Source organism: Rhinoderma darwinii, chromosome 3 (genome assembly GCF_050947455.1).
Source record: "Rhinoderma darwinii isolate aRhiDar2 chromosome 3, aRhiDar2.hap1, whole genome shotgun sequence".
In the NCBI taxonomy this organism is placed as follows: Eukaryota; Metazoa; Chordata; class Amphibia; order Anura; family Rhinodermatidae; genus Rhinoderma; species Rhinoderma darwinii.
In genome coordinates, this window is record NC_134689.1 from 417,447,039 (window position 1) to 417,463,544 (window position 16,506).

Below are 16,506 nucleotides of genomic sequence, written 5' to 3' on the forward strand. Positions count from 1 at the left end.
TTTCCTTCTTATGATATACACATCTCTTCAACCATTCTAAAACATCCTAAATGTGGTCTGGCTTCAAACTGCTGGTGTGAATAGATATAAATCATGGAAACTCACTTACCTTTTAAAGTCTTTCTCTGACCCTCTCCACTGGTCTCTGTCACTCATTTCCATGCATTCCCTTGGCCTCTATGATGCTTAATCCATGTGGCATCATGTCATGAAGCCATGTAGAAAATGGCACCTATGACTACAGCTTTTGGAAGATGTGCCATTGCATGGACATAGCATCAACTAACGGACCGAATAAGAGCAAGAAAAACTGGTGACAAGGGACAGAGAAGATTGCAAACTTTTTGTCTATTTCTAACAGGCTTCCCATGCTTTTTTAAGACAACCTTGAGACCAAACAATTATTTAATTGCTGATCCTACAGACTTGTGTCTCTGTGGACAGGTCTCCACCAGCTTAGAGTTTTTAGACAAGCATAAAAAATGCACCAGTAGATATTGACCAACCTGGCAATCTGCTGATTTTGTGGCCAGCCCAGAAAATGTAATATTACATGGTGACTGCCGCGGTCGCGGACCATCGCCGTTCCTCACCTCACGATGGCCGTGACCACAGACCTCTGGTATCCTGCCAGTATCTCCCTCCTAGGACACGCCAGCACACGCGACTGTCCTGCTCTGCTCTGAACTCTAGGGTGCACGTGCGCTCGGTCCTGGCCTTAAAAGGCCAGCATTGGCACATGTTAATCTTCCCTGACCAATCTCCAGATCACCCTGGACTATAAAAAGGGTTCTGCCCTTCCACTCCTTGCCTGAGCATTGCTGTTGTCTTCCCATGTTAGTACTGCAAACGGTACATTAGTTGTATCCTGCTCACAGTGATCCCATATCCTTCTTTCTGTATCCTCTATCCTATTGCTGTATTGCCAAAGCCTCTGCTACTGTCTGGACTCTTACAGGTACCCTTGTGCTAAGGACTTTGGATAGACTTTGTATAAACTGTGATTTGGCCAGCTGCCTCTCTGCTACGGCGGAGCAGCCAAGTGGGTCCACATACCCCTAGATCGTGACAGTATGCTCAGGCCATGGAACCCACTAGCCAACCTAAGACGGAATTTCAGGTGATGCAAACGAATATGCATGACCAGCGTGCACGCCAGGATCAAATCCTCGTGGCAGTAAATTTTATCATCACCCGTCTGAGTCATCCTCCTACCCCTCCTCTGAATGTTGCTGCCGTTCCACTGCCTGTTACCCCTCCTGCTGTTCCGGATCCACAGTTTTGCTACCTCTACCACCTCACTATGATGGTGATCCTAGAGCCTGTAGAGGTTTCATTAACCGATGTACCATCCATTTTAGACTGCGTGCTGATCTCTAATGAGGCCAAGGTAGCATTCATCATTTATCTTCTTGCTGGCAAGGCCCTGGCATGGGTGAACACCATCGTGGAACGGGAGGGCCCGGAAATCTCAGATCTAGCATTATTCTTAGAGACTTTTCATACTGTGTTCGAGGAGCCGGCTCGAACATCCTCTGCAGATGCCACTCTGCTAATGCTCAAGCAAGGGGAATAGACGGTAGGAGAGTATGCCATCTCCTTCCGTACACTGGTGGCGGAGTTGGCATGGAAAAATTAGGCTTTGGTGGCGACCTTTTGGCAGGGACTGTCTACGCACATAAAAGACGAACTACCAGCCCGCGATCTTCCTTCCACCCTGGATGCTCTTATTCTTTTGCCAACCTGGGTCGACATGAGGACCCAGGAATGTGCTCAGGAGGTTCAGCGCGGGAGATGTTTCCACAGGCTGGCACCCTTGTTCCAGAGACCCCTTTTACCTTCTCCTGTTGCTCTATCTGAAGAGCCAATGCGGGTAGACAGAATAAAATTGTCCGAGCAGGAGAGACAGCGCAAAAGCTCTTCAGGTTTGTGTCTGTATTGTGGTCTCAAAGGCCATTTTGTGCGTCAATGTCCACAAAATTCGGGAAACTCCAGCACCTAGGGTTGGTTGGAGAGACAACTATAGGTGGAACGACGCCAAATTCCAAATCATCTCCCACTCCCAAATTATCTATTCCTGTAGCTATTTTCTCTGGAGAACGATCGCACACCTCCTCTGACTATCTGCAAGTTTTGTCCAGCAGGATCTAGTGGATCACCTGTTGTTACCCATGGTTCCTCTGGAGAGACCCCTGACTGTTGCCTCTGTGAATGGTCTACCATTGCTCAATCCAATTGTGTCCGTCACTGAGACACTGACACTACAAGTCGAGGTTCTTCACTCGGAACAGATTGACTTTCTCGTCTTGCCTAAAGCTATAAACCCTATTCTGCTGGGCCTGCCTTGGCTTCGTCTACATGCTCCGGTTCTCGACAGGAGTTCCAGAGAAGTCCTGCAATGGGGATTCAAGTGCCTTCATCGCTGTCTGCCACAGGTTCGTCCTGTTTTGCCTCCACTGCCTGAGTCACTCTCCGCTCTGCCCTCTTATTATGCCAATTTTGCGGACGTCTTTAGCAAGAAGGGAGCTAAGAATCTTCCTCCCCATCACATCCATGATTGCCCTGTTGAATTGCTTCCTGACGTCTCACCCCCTCTGGACGAGTCTTTCCTCTCTCTCTGCCGGAGACCTTGGCCATGTCTGCATATGTAAAAGAGAACCTTGAGAGAGGGTTCATCCAGAAGTCCTCCTCCCCAGATGGAGCCAGATTATTCTTCATGAAGAAGAAAGATGGACCTCTTCGTCCATGTATTGACTACCGAGGTTTGAACCAAATCACAGTAAAAAATATATACCCCTTGCCGCTCATCTCAGAACTATTCGATAGGATTTGTGGGGCCAAAGTGTTCACAAAGCTGGATCTACGAGGGGTTATAACTTGATCCGTCTCCGCAACGCTGACGAGTGGAAAATGACATTCAACACCTAAGCTGTGATGCGTTTAAGGGGGAATCGCTTATATGCTAAACTCGAAAAGTGTGTGTTCAAGAGATACTCTCTGCCCTTCCTGGGCTACATTGTCTCTGACTGCGAACTCAAGATGGATCCAGAAAAGGTGAAGTCCGTCTTAGAGTGGTCACGCCCATAAGGTCTTCGGTCTAAATAACGATTTTTGGGATTCGCAAACTTCTACCGGGAATTTATCCCAAACTTCTCATCTCTGACTGCTCCAATCTCTGCTCTCACCCAGAAGGGGGTAAAGGCATATACCAACCTCATGAGTGCTTTCAATTCAGCCGAAGTTCTCCATCACCCTGATGGATCTCGGCAGTTCTTTCTGGAGGTGGATGCGTCTTCCGCTGTTGCTGGAGCATTACTATGTCAAAGAAACTCTAAAGGCAAGATAGTGGCCTGTGGCTTCTCTCCTGCAGAGCGTAACTATTCCATCGGGGATCGGGAGTTGCTGGCCGTCAAGTTGGACTTAGAGGAGTGGAGACACTTGCTGGAAACTGCTATTCGCCCAATTATCATCTACACAGATCACAAGAAGGCTGATGCTCTGTCTTGCTCGTTTGAAACCAATGACTCTGAGGAAACTCCTCAATATATCATAGATCCTTCTAGGATTATTGTCGCTAACCCTCTGCAAATTAGAGACATTCCTCCTGGAAAAACTTTTGTTTGTCTTGCAGACAGGAAGAGAATTATCCACTGGGGACACAACTCCAAACTGGCTGGGCACTTTGGTGTCCGTAAGACCCAGGACTTGATAGCTCCTCACTACTGGTGGTCCACTCTGTCTAGAGATGTTGCAGAATATGTCTCCTCATGTACGAACTGTGCCTCGAACAAGTCTACCCGCTCCAAACCTGATGGTCTGCTCCTACTCCTGCCTGTCCCTAAAGGCACTTGGCAACATATCGCTACTTTATTACAGACTTTCCCCCCTCAGCTAGATGTACTACAGTCTGGGTGGTGGTGGATCGTTTCTCTAAAATGGCACATTTTATTCCATTGACTGGCCTTTCGTCTGCTCCTTACCTGGCAAATCAGTTTATTCTGTACATCTTCCGTCTGCATGGACTTCCTCTGCATATTGTCTCGGATCGGAGTGTACAGTTTACGTCCAACTTCTGGAGAGTCCTGTGCAACCTGCTAGACGTAAAGCTGGACTTCTCTTCTGCCTATCACCCACAGTTCAATGGTCAAGTGGAGAGGACCAATCAAATATTAGAGAATTACCTTCGTCATTTAGTTTGCGGCCGACATGACAGTTGGGAACAACTCCTGCCTTGGGCGGAATTCTCTGACAACAATCACACAAGTGAGTCTAATGCCTCATTTCCTGTCTACATTGTGTACAACCAGCATTGGCGAGTTCCTCTTCCTGTGCCAGCCATGACTCAAGTACCAGCAGCAAATTCCTAATTTGGGACTTTCATTCCTATCTGGCAGCAAACCAAGTTTGCGATCCTTCAGGCAGTGGACCGCATGAAAAGGCATGCAGATAAGAGAAAGGCTCCTCCTCAATTCTCTCCCAGAGCTAAGGTCTGCTGTCCTCTAGAAAGATTTGTCTCAAGATGCCTTCGCACAAATTCGGTCACAGGTTCCTCGGCCCTTTCAAAGTCTTGCAATGTATAAACCCTGTGTCCTATAAACTTCAGCTACCTCCTGCTCTCAGAATCCCCAACTCATTCCATGTGTCCCTCCTCAAGCCTGTGGTTCTGAACCACTATGGTAAATCTCCTAGTTCTGCAGTGGCTCCCAGTGGAACTTCTGAGGTTTTCAAGGTGAAGGAGATTCTGGACTTCAAGAGAGTAGGAGGAAGAACTTTCTATCTAGTTGACTGGAAAGGGTTTGGTCCTTAGGAGAGGTCCTGGGAGCCAGAAGAGAACATTAATGCCCCTATCCTCATAAAGAAATTCCACTTATGCTCTGGAACCAAGAAGAGGGGGCGTAAGGTAGTGCCCCGCCCGCGGTCGTGGACCACCGCCGTTCCTCACCTTGCGACGGCTGCGGCCACAGACATTTGGTATACTACCAGCGTCTCCCTTCTAGGAGACGCCAGCACATGCGGTGGTCCTGCTCTGTTCTGAACTTTAGGGTGCGTGCGCTTGGTCCCGGCCTTAAAGGGCCAGCATGCGCACATGTTAATCTTCCCTGACCAATCTCCATTTCCACCTGGACTATAAAAAGGCTCTGCCCTTCCACTCCTTGCCTGAGGGTTGTTGTTGTCTACCCATGTTAGTATTGCAAACGGTTCCTTAGTTGTATCCTGCTCCCAGTGTTCCCATATCCTGCTTCCTGTATCCTGTTGCTGTATTGTTTCCTGTGCCTAAGCCTTTAGTTGGAGTCGTCTGGTGTCATCTGCCACGTCTGGCATCATCCACCATGTCTGGCGTCATCTGCCACATCTAGCGTAATCCGCCATGTCTTGCGCCACCTGCTACGTCAATCTCCATCCGTGCCAAAGCCTCTGCTACTGTCTGGACCCTTACAGGTAGCCTTGTACTGAGGACTTTGCATAGACTTTGTATAGACTGTGATTTGGCCAGCTTCCACTATGCTATGGTGGAGCGGCCTAGTAGGTCCACATACCCCTAGATCGTGACAGTGACCATTCAAATGAATGTCCATCCATGTAGTCCATGGTCGGCTTGAGTCCACCAAAGCAAACCTCCGTTTAGGCTCATAGAGGGGGGTTCCAAATGAGGGACCATCTTCTATGACAGCTGTATGCCTTTATGGACAGGGGTTGTCTTCTTGAGACAATCTCTTGAAAGGGGTATTCCGGTTTCAACAAGTTACTCCCTATCCATACGGTAGGGGTAACTTTCTGATCAGTGGGTGTCCGACCACTGGGACCACCGCCGTTTACAATTCATTCTTTATGGTAGCGCCGGAAAAAGCCGAACGATGCACTCGACTATCTCCGGCACTCCATAGAGAATAAATGGAGCGATAGTGCGCATGAGCGACCTGTCGCTTTATTCAAACGAGGGGTTTGGGATCCCCGTTCTCATAAACGGTGGTGGTCCCAGCTGTCAGACACCCACCAATCAGCAAGTTACACCTTATCCTACGGATAGGGGGTAACTTGTTGTAACCGGAATACCCCTTTAAGCCTATGTTTTCTCACACTTGTTTTTATTATAATCTTAAATAAATTTCAGTCATTTTATGACCTTACAGCCTGTAGAGAACAGACAGAAACTTATACAGCAGGGAGGTCATATCTGCTTAGTTATCACGTAATTATCTTCCCAGGAAATACTTATCATGTCAAAGATGTAAAGTGAAAAATATTATTTTGAAAAACTCAAGTCTCAGTGACTATTATAATTATACTATTATTACAATAAATTACTCCTACTGTGCCTTTATGGGGTTAATCTTGAATGCATGTTTTACAGTATATAAGACACCTCTATCTATAAAACATTGGATATGTACATGCAGGTGCAGACTGGAGGACCGTGGGATGTCTTAGATTTGTAAGTAGAAGTCATATACCCTTAGAAAGTCATCACACATTCACTTACATATAGTACATGCTATGTATTACTATCATCATATATGTCATTGTATAGTCACAACTCACCTGTCATACACTTTCATCCGAAAATAGCAAAGGATTCAAAGATTTGCAGATTATCTCATGCCCTAAGACGTCCATTCTTAAAAATATGAAAATATTGAACAAATATTTAACATACTTTAATTATGTTTTCATAGTTAATATATACAGTTCTGTGCAAAAGTTTTAGGCAGTCGTGGAAAATGCTGCAAAGTAAAAATGCTTTCATATATAGAAGTGTTAATAGAATTTTTTCATATCAAATGAGAAAATGCAAAGTGAATGAACAGAAGAGAAATATAAATCAAATCAATATTTAGTGTGACCACCCTTTGCCTTCAAAACAGCATAAATTCTTCTAGGTACACTTGCACACAGATTTTGAAGGAACTCGGCAGGGAGGTTGTTCCAAATTATTTGTGGATGTTGGCTTCCTCAAATCTTTCTGCCTCTTCATGTAATCGCAGATAGACTCGATGATGTTGAGATCAGGGCTCTGTGGGGGCCATATCATCACTTCTAAGACTCCTTGTTCTTCTATATGCTAAAGATAGTTCTTAATGAAAACCTCCCTGTTGGTATTGCATGATGGATAATTATCTGCCTGTATTTCTCAGCATTGAGGACACCATTAATCCTGACCAAATTCCCACTCCATTTGCTAAAATTCAGCCCCAACCATGCTCCACTGTTGCCTGCAGACACTCATTATTGTACCGCTCTCCAGACCTTCGGCGAACCAACTGCCTTCAGTTACTGCCAAATATTTCAAATTTTGACTCATCAGTCCAGAGCACCTGCTGCCATTTTTCTGCACCCCAGTTCCTATGTTTTTGTGCATAGTTGAGTCGTTTGGCCTTGTTTCCACAGCGAATGTATGGCTTTTTGGCTGCAATTCTCCCATGAAGATCACTACTGGTCAGACAGGGTGTATCTGAGTCCAACTGTCTCGGCCAGTTCTGAGCTTATGGCACTGCTGGACATTTTCCGATTTCTAAGGAAAGTAAGCATCATGTGTCTACTGTACTAAGTTTTCTTGGCCGACCACTGCATTTGTGATCCTCAACATTGCATTTCTTTGTGCTTCTTCAAAAGAACCCAAACAGCACATCTTGCAACCCCAGTCTGCTTTGAATGCTTTGCCTGGGAAAAACCTTGCTGATACAGTATATCTAGCTTGTTTCTTGTTGCTGTGCTCAGTCTTACCATGGTGGACCTGTGACATGAAACTGTCTTCTACAACCTGACCTTTGTAGCAGAGTTTAGCTGCTCCTCATCCAGTTTTAAGCCTCCTACACATCTGGTAATGTTACCGTTAATGACTTCTATTTCGACCTACATATGAGAGTAATGATCATTATCACCTGCTTGGTATAATTGGTTAGTCATACACCTGACTATAATCCTACAAAATACATGACTTTGTGAAGTGTACCTAGAAGAATTGATGCTGTTTTGACCGCAAAGTGTGGTCACACCAAATATTTGATTTGATTTAGATTTCTCATTTGTTCATTCACTTTGTATTTTGTTAATTGATACAAAAATAAACCTAACACTTTTCAATTCTTACTTTTTAGCATTTTTTCACAACTGCCTAAAGCTTTTGCACAGTACTGTATATATGTTTATTATTATAATATTTATTAATAATCATGGTAATAAATAAATTCTAAAACAAAAACTGAAAAATTATACTTAAAAAAAAAAAAATTCATATGACTAAGCATACGGAAAAATTAGGTCAAATAAATAAATATGTAAATACATTTATATTCCAATTTTTTTAATATAATTGTGATACATACGAACAAAAAATATATCGTTTATTGCAGAAAAAAAATCATAATCAAATTAAGCAAAAAAAATACAAAATAAATTAATAAATACCATCAATATTCCTATTTTTATATGATTGCGATACATAAGAACAAAACAATTATAGCTTTTATTGAAAACTTCATATTACTATAAGCTTACAAAAAAAATTAACAACGTATTTATAAAAATAAATACAGAAATAATTTACAAATTTAGTAAAAAATACAAAAATAACAATTCTGAAAAATAGAACAATATGAAAATATATAAAATATATATAAATACAGAAATAATTCATGTCTGGAATTTAAAAATAAATGTTTAGATGCCTTGTATTAAAAAAAAAGTTTCATATTTTGTTTTTCAAATTTTGTTTTAAACTCTAATTCACTTAATATATAGAATTAAAAAAAATAATAAAAAACACATTAATTGTCGGACATTACAATTTTAGTTCAAATAAAATAAATAAAATAATTTAAAATAGTTGTTTTTTCATTTAAAATGTATTTGAATTAAGTTTCTGTAACTAAATTCTGGTTGTGACCTAATTGTTTATTGTCAGTTCCTCTAAATATAGTGAATACACTTAGGAAATATTAACTAACACTGAATAATATACTATAAAATTATATAAAATTATATAATATAATATATAAATATTATATGATTTAGTTTTTAATGTATTTTTTTCTCTTCACAAATAGGTTAATGGTCAACTACAGTAATATGATTCATTTGTATATAGTATTTATGAAGCTCTTTCTGTTACACCTCATGTCAGTGATCTGCTCCATGGGTCAGATGTGCAGACTACCACCAACGTCAGACCTGGAGGGCATAAGACAACTTGGGGATATCATGATAGGAATAGTACTACCGATTATCACCGACAAGATCTACCAAAAATTCACATTCAATGTCCGACCAGCCAGGACCTCCTGCAGATTGTAAGTACATCTTATGTGTTGATATTATATACATATATCCTAAAGTAATGACCTTCCTTATTCTTGCAATGTATACTATAGAATAGCCGATCAGGATTTCACATTTCTTTATTTTTTTTGGAGAACTGAGGTCATGGATTCAAACCCAGGTTAATCATTGGTTCATGAGGCATCTCCAGAAGCCATGTCAAAGCCAAACTACAGTCAAATGGTTCAAGTGCTGTACCAGTATAAGTGGGTCCTCCGAATGGCAATGGTGGGCTCTATAGACGTTCTCCACTGAGGCACAATTATTGTATTAATCAGATGTTCTACAAGTTGCTCGGAATTGTCTACTTCTTACCGCCACATCACCAATATTCTCACACTGTTAGTGCTGTTGAAATTTTTGGAGACGTTTAGCAATTTTTTTTTCACTAATATTTGCAGGAACATTGTATTTGAGTTATTATCAGTAGGCGTATCTTCTGCAGGGTTTAACCCAAATTCATGGTGAGCTTTAAACAACACTCTTCTCTTATATAGGTTTTGGTATCTACAGGCGAATAAAAAATATTTGCCCCAATTTTAGATACCCCTATTTTGTATATTTGTCAAACAATGAATTCAGATCTTTAAACAATTTAGGGTAAAATTAAGTAATAAAATAATTTAAGTAATACAGTCATGAGGAAAAATGAAACACTTATTTACACTTAAACGGGTGTTTCATCAAGGCAAACCCCTTTTAACTCTTTCACTGCCAGGGCATTTTCTGGACATTTTGCCCCTCTGGTAGCCAGGACAATTTTCACTTTTTTGACATACACAAAAGCAGAATCCTGAAATGAAAAATTAAAATTGACCTCACATACCCCTATATGTTCTGGAAGTAGACACCTGGCACATTGTCAATATGTAAATCAGTTCTTTATACACACGGGCACCTCCGCACAATTTTCTGTCACATCATTTTTCATTAAACAAAATAAATAAAAAAATTATGTTTGTGGCTAAAATTGTGACCCAAGAAGATTAGACAAACCTAAAAATAAGAGTTTAAGATTGGGAGAGCTCATATAGATGTAGCAATCTTTAACTTACACTTAACACATTAAATACATTATCGCAAGAAACTTTAACTTAGCTATTTAACCTCTCCGGCCACAGCCATTTTTTGTTTTGTCTATTTTTTTCCCCACCACCTTCCAAAAGACATAACTTTTTTAATTTTCTGTCGATAAAGCCATATGAGGGCTCTACTTTTCAATGGATGAGTTTTAGTTTTTCACAGCACCATTTATACTATATAATGTACTGCAAAAGTGGGAACAATTTCATTGGAGCGGAAAAAAAACAGTGATTCCTCAATAGATTTTGGGTTTCGTTTTTATCTTGTTAACCGTGCTGTAAAAAATAAGTTTTATGTTTATTCTGTGGGTCAACATGATTATGACGATACCAAATGTATATATTTTTTTTATGTTTTACGAGAAAAAAACAAATTGCTAAATCTAAAATTTGTTTTGTGTCGCCATATTTTGAGACCCATAACTTATTTTTTTGTTTTCTGTTGATTGAGTGATGTGAGGACTTGTTTTTTTCAGAGTTTTATTACCATTTTGGGGTGAATTCGATTTTTCTGGCAGTTGAAATGTTTTTTTACGGCGTTCACCATGCAGGTTAAATAATATTATATTACAATAGTTCAGACTTTTTTGGACACAGCAATACTAGTTATGTGTATTTTTATATTTTTGTCATTGCTTTTTTTTTTACATTGCACAAAAAATAAAATAAAAAGTGATCAAAAAGTACTTTTTACCCCAAAATTTTAGCAATAAAACTACAGTTTGCACCGCAAAAATTAAGCCCTTGTATTGCTCAATAGACGAAAAATATAAATTTTATGGATCTCAGAATATGGCGACACAGAACAAATTGTATTTTTAATAATTTGTTTATTCCTTCTAAAAGTAGTAAGAAATAACAAAACAAACAATATAAATTTGGTATCACCGTAATCGTATTGACCCGAAGAATAAAGTTAACATGTCATTTTCACTGCAAGGTGAATGCCATAAAATAAAAATGTGGGGTGGAAAAAAACTAAAATTAAAATCCGAAAAATGTCTGCGAAGGGAAGAGGTTAAAGAGTTTAAATGTGGTTGGATACAGTCCTAGAAGACATCAGAGAGTTAAGGCCCTTTTACACCAGCCAACACTCGGCCGATGCAGCGAGCACCGATCAACGATGGATGGGGACGAGCGGTCGTTACTTTGATCACTCATCCCCATACATTATTATCATGTCGGCAGCGCGTCTCCCTGTTTATACACGATGTGCTGCCGACAACGATAATATTTAACTTTTTTTTAAAACGATACAACCAGCAGATGATCGAGAGTTCGCTCGTTCATCTGCTGATCGCTGCCCTTTTTACACAGGGCAATTATTGGCAACGGGCGCTCTATGAACGCTTGTCTGTCCGATAATCGCCCAGTGTAAAACCCCCTTTAAACACAAGTTTTGAGTGCAATCGGGGCACTTGTGATTGCAGCAAATTTATTCGGACCATTTAGATTCGGATCCGAAACTGATTTTGGGAAATTTGCTTATCTCTACTAATAGGGTATATCACAATGGGTTTTCTTAACTACACAACCCCTTTATTAATTCAGACTGTACTATGTGGCTACTCAGGTTTCCTTTATCTAGTATTCCATTTTGTTAGCTGAAACCATTAAGTGCAACAAGTTTGCAATAATTTCGGAACAGTCGTAAGGGGGCAAACATTTTTTTTTACTTAAAAAAATACCTAAATCCAATAAAAAAGAGGAGAACTATTTAGCCTTTATTTAAAAAGTTACAACAAAAACATATAACAGCTCAATTCAACCTCTGGTGGGTCACAAGCCTAGGTGAATTCATATGCCATTTCTGACACCCACAAGGACAGCGTGGGTAAAGTGACTTTATTGTAAAATTAAATTTTGTGAGTGATTGTATTCATATTATATATTTAAATATTAAAGGGGTTTGCAAGGATTCAAAACACCTTTGCAAACCCAAAATAATATATCTGTTAAAAGCCTTACTTTAGATTTTAATAATCAATAAAAAATCTATAAAAATGTTAAAAATCCTTCACCCTTCTGTTTTTTGAAGATTCAACCTGGAATCATATCATCGGCTTCAGTCATTCCTGTTTGCAGTTGAGGAAATCAACAGAGATCCTAATATTCTGTCAAACATTACATTAGGATTTCAGATGTATGAAACATGTAATATACCTCACTATGAATTACAAGGGGCTTTACAGTTCCTGACTGACTCTAATATGGCTATGACCAACAACCAGTGTAATTCTAGACCATTGTTCAATGTTGTTATTGGTGCCACACTTTCGTCCAAATCAATCATCTTAGCTCATATTTTGGGGACCTTCAGATACCCACAGGTAAGAAACTTTTTAAGAACCAGCTTTAGAAGGCAGGAATTGATCTTCAGGTATAAAACATGGTCTATAACGCACAATAATTGTTTTGTATTTCTGATCAATAAATAATCTCAACAATATAATATTTATAGAAACATGTCCAGATAAACAAGTCTTCTTCCAGACAAGCCTCCCTTAGATAGATGGATGGGGGAAAATTATAATAATAATAATAATATTAATAATAATTGCTCTATTTCTGTTATTTAAAGTGGTTGTCCGGGCACAGGGTGGTTATTCATACTGAAGACCTATTCACGGGATAGGTGATCTGTATATGATCGCTGGGAGTTCGACACCCGGACCCCCCACCGATTAGCTGTTCCGGCTGCCTCTGGACATCGGATGTTATGCAGTGGCCAGTGTCAGAAGCAGATTGCTCCGTACACTGTATAGCGACCATGCTGCAGTACTGCAGCTCTGCTCCTATTCACTTGAATAGGAACAGAGCTGCAGTACTGCAGCACAGCCACTATACTGTGATCGGAGACATTTGCATCCGGCACAGGCAGGCGGCGCCCGCGGGCATCCAGGACAGCTGATCGGTGCGTGGTCCGGGTGTACCTGTGCCTGCTATTACCTATGTTTCACCTTGCATTACTGACTGGTGGCACTGTAGACATAGTTGTTATTCCTTAGAAGGTGAGCTATTTGCCTACTTTACCTATTCATTGCTTGAATAGGTTGAGTCACAAAATAAATTTATGACATATGTACAAGATACGGTAAAAATGTCTGATAGATGCGGGTCCCAACTCCCGAACAGGTCCCCCACGACCCGCACCCCAACTGATGATGCAACCGCTCGCAGCAGAATCCAGACAAAGACCATGTGTACAACAGGACGGGAATCTGGAAAGAGCCAAACTTAATGAGCTATGCTGTTTCTGTATCTCCCATAGAATCAAATAGGAGTTACACTGTTTTCGTAGCTCGCAAATTACAAAAACAGTGTAGCTTGTTGTGCTAAGCTGTTTACGTAACTCACCATTACTTCTATGGGAGTTATGGAAACAGCGTGCCTCAGTGTGCTCTGCCTTTTCTGGAATCCCTTCCTGTTGTACACCTGGTCTCTACCCGTATGTGACGGCCATTGGTCACTTTACCAGGCAGGATGGGGGTTGGTGGAGCCCAATTCGGAAAATAGGTGCAGAGTTGAGACCAGCATCCGTCATACATTTTTGTCTTATACTGTGGATATACTATAAATGTCTATGGTGACTCAACCCTTTGAAAGATTTTATATCTTCTTCCTTGTTCTCCATGACGCATACCTCAAGCCCACAATTAGTATTTCCTTTTGCTCCGGAATGCAGGGAACTGATGTTCTATAGTGATATCACTAAGTAGGAAGGACCTGTCAAGGCAGTACCTAGATATTTTCTATTAATATGTTAAATCATGTATCCGTGGTTTGTAAAAACTGTTTCCAAATAATTAAATGAATTAAGGGAGGGATTCAGTCTCCCGATCAGAACCCTCATTTATTAACCCAAGTGGAAATTGGCAAAGAGTATCAAGTTTCTCACTCTGGGGGATCCAGAATATCTTTGTGTTACATGGACAGCCCATTGATTTCAATGGGAGCTACGTAATGCTTAATTTTTCCCGCGGTGGCACTGCAGGGAAATTGAACACACACTGCCAGGTTCCCCCATGGATTACCACTGTTCAGCCTATCATCTGGGGACCCTACTAATAAAAATGGATTGTCCAAAGTGGAAAGCAGCTTTAATCTGAACAAATATAAAAATGTTCATATTCTTATACCTTATATAATTTACCTTATATTACATAGTAAAACGTTTACAGAATTATTTTTATTTTCAATTTATAGATCAGTACATTTTCAAGCATTTCCCTCTTAAGCAACAGGAACGTTTTTTCATCCTTCTTCAGGACAGTCTCAAGTGATAAGGTCCAGTCTATAGGACTGGCTCGGCTGATTCTCAGCTTTGGCTGGACCTGGATCGGACTTGTGGCTCTTGACAATGATTATGGCTTTCAGGGAATTCAACCAATAAGGGAAGAAATAGTTAAGGCTGGAGCATGTGTGGCCTTCATGGAATATATTCGGCTTGGTCAACCAGATTTCAATGCCCCACATATAGTGAAGGTCATAAAAGAGTCCACAGCTAAGGTTGTAGTTGTATTTGCTAATGACGTTGAATTTATTGTCATTTGTAATGAGATGGTGAAGCAGAATGTCACAGGGAGGATCTTTATTGGCAATGCCGGCTGGTCCAGGTCGGATTTAATGTACATAAGTAATTATTTTCAAACTTTATCTGGTAGTCTTGGTTTAGCCAGCAATGATTATGTTGCGCAAGGATTAAGTAAATTCTTGGCCAAGATCCATCCATCTACATCTACAACAAGTTGGACCAGGATGTATTGGGAGAAAGCCTTTAATTGCCAATTTCTTATTAAAAACCAAACTGTTTCTTTGGAGAACTCAGCAAAGGTATGCACAGGATCAGAACGGCTAGAAGATATAAAGGACAATCCCAATTATATCTCCAGTCTTAAATCAGCTTATACTATGTTCAATTCGGTTCATGTCTTATCCAAAGCTTTAGACGATCTGAAAAGCTGCAAAATAGGTGAGGGGCCGTTCTCTAACGGGGCCTGTGCGAACATTTGGAATTTCAAACCATGGCAGGTAATTACACATATACGATGACTCAATATAAATAATCAGAACATGAGTAATACAGTATATATCCTACTATTTGTTTCTGAAAGGTACTTTAAATATATATATTATTGTGTACTAATGTTCGTGTTTCAACTTCTAATTCCACAAAAATTGGAACCAATTTATAGAACAAATTTTTACTCACCTCATCCCAATCCAGCATGGCTCTCTGATTAACCACGGGCCATATCGTGACAACTTTTCTGCTCTGATGAAAAAAACGAATATTTTGTCCCTTTTTCATGAGAATATTGTTTCCTAGGTATTCATAAATAAACTTTGGTCTTGCTGCTTTCTGGACAGCAAAAATGTCCTCCTGGTACCTTCCATGTAGATCTAATTTGTCCAACCTCTATCTAAAGGTAGACTCTTGGTCGTCAAAATTGCCAAGATCTTCCTGTAGGTTCTGTGGAGAAATTCTGATGTTCTTAGTGTCTTCTTTCAGCTTACTTGTTAGCAGTTTTAACCTTAAATCACCTCCGATGGAGGTGATCTACCAGAGAGGAGAATGAAAATTGTCTGAATTGTTTGGCAAATGATTTATTTTTATTTTTTTCCAGATTGATAACCGTGTCAGGGAGAGACCTGACTGTATGGGCCTGCTCACTTGATATTTATAGTAACTTTATTGATACTTTCCAATCAAATCTTTCCAATCAAATCTTCTTCTTTCCCACTATAGCTCACATACTATATTCGGAGAGTTCGTCTTAACATTAATGTGGACAACGAAAAATATTTTGAGAATGGTGATCATCCGAGTGTCTACGCTATTGTGAACTGGCAGCTGAATGCCGATAAGATCATGACACAAGTTAAGATAGGAGAATATAATATTGCAGTTCCCCGTCACCAAGCTCTGACCATGAACTCAAGTCTGATCTTGTGGAACCTGGGGAGTAAACAGGTGGGTGAAAATACAGATAATAATAATGAAGAATATGACTTGGGTGATTTGGGGTTTTCTGGACATGAATCACATTTTAACAATGGCTGACATTATTAAAGGCAAAGGATAAGTATGGCTTTCCAAGTGTTTTAC

General features: G+C 40.3%; 1 protein-coding gene across 1 annotated transcript in view; it reads left to right on the plus strand.

Annotated features, from left to right (window-relative positions):
- The first annotated feature begins 2,635 nt into the window (after positions 1–2,635).
- Positions 2,636–16,506, plus strand: part of LOC142750581 (extracellular calcium-sensing receptor-like) — a 29,948-nt gene continuing 16,077 nt past the window's right edge. Inside the window, exons 1-5 of the mRNA XM_075859578.1 lie at positions 2,636–2,762; positions 9,122–9,287; positions 12,436–12,727; positions 14,604–15,428; positions 16,147–16,414. Of these exons, the coding sequence (XP_075715693.1) occupies positions 2,636–2,762; positions 9,122–9,287; positions 12,436–12,727; positions 14,604–15,428; positions 16,147–16,414 (1,678 nt within the window). The remainder of the gene's footprint in view (positions 2,763–9,121; positions 9,288–12,435; positions 12,728–14,603; positions 15,429–16,146; positions 16,415–16,506) is intronic.